Source organism: Austrofundulus limnaeus, unplaced genomic scaffold (genome assembly GCF_001266775.1).
Source record: "Austrofundulus limnaeus strain Quisiro unplaced genomic scaffold, Austrofundulus_limnaeus-1.0 Scaffold425, whole genome shotgun sequence".
Lineage (NCBI taxonomy): Eukaryota > Metazoa > Chordata > Actinopteri > Cyprinodontiformes > Rivulidae > Austrofundulus > Austrofundulus limnaeus.
In genome coordinates, this window is record NW_013952827.1 from 379,733 (window position 1) to 380,660 (window position 928).

A 928-nucleotide genomic window follows, 5' to 3' on the forward strand; every position below is an offset into this window, starting at 1 on the left:
CAGCACCTTGTTGAATCTATGCCATGAAGAATTGAGGCAGTTCTGAAGGCAAAAGGGGGTCCAACCCGTTACTAGCGTGGTGTACCTAATAAAGTGGCCGGTGAGTGTATGTGATTAGTGCAGGTACTCATGTTTAATTCAATCCCATTAATTGAGTTAAAAAAAATTAACCACCTGTACAACTGTCCAACTGATGGTTTATGGCTTTTATACACAGTTCAATAATAAAATAATGTGACTGGGGAATGAATTTTTTATCTTTGGTAATGATCTAGTCACAGTCCATAAAATAATTAGAGTGAAAGCAAAACGGAAACTTGGAGGTTCAATACTCATCTGCTGGTTGTCAAAATCTAATTCTAACACAATTATAAAAATGTCATTGCACACTAAACAGATTTTCTTATATTTCTCGTCTTATTATGCAATTTATCAGTGTTTATAACAGGTTTAATCACTTGCATTGTTGGCTTGGACTCCCACCAAGCCACCCTGTTCCTGAAAACCCTGACATCCATGGTGGGGGTCCAGTTTGCAGGAATAAGATGTGGCAGGGGGGTTCTGTACCTGGTTCTGCATGCCGTGAAGGTGTGCCATCCCTGCAGTTTGGACACAGCGACAGTCTCGGCTCTGCCTTGACAAAATTATCCTTTCAGTTGTTTCTCCTTCCCCTCGCAGCTGTCTAGGAAGCGAGCTAGGTGGCTAACCGACCAGATAAACACCCAATCTGTTGGCTTTAACGGGGCTGTCACCCCGCGCGCCGTTCTCGGCCTTCAAGTCTACCGAGGACCGAGCAGCCCGGCGAGACAACGAGCTACTGACCGCCTCGCTCCATGACTGTCGGCGGTGAGAGGCGAAACGGGGAAAAAATGTCTTTCCGTGAATTAATATTTAATTCATTTCAAGGAGCGCTTAGCCTGTTGTTCAT

At 44.4% G+C, this 928-nt stretch overlaps 1 protein-coding gene across 1 annotated transcript in view; it reads right to left on the reverse strand.

Annotated features, from left to right (window-relative positions):
* The window catches only part of stk25b (serine/threonine kinase 25b), a 27,295-nt gene extending 26,367 nt beyond the window's left edge, over positions 1–928 (reverse strand). The window contains exon 1 of the mRNA XM_014024512.1: positions 568–928. Coding sequence (XP_013879966.1) covers positions 568–597 — 30 coding nt within the window. The 5' untranslated portion in view covers positions 598–928. The remainder of the gene's footprint in view (positions 1–567) is intronic.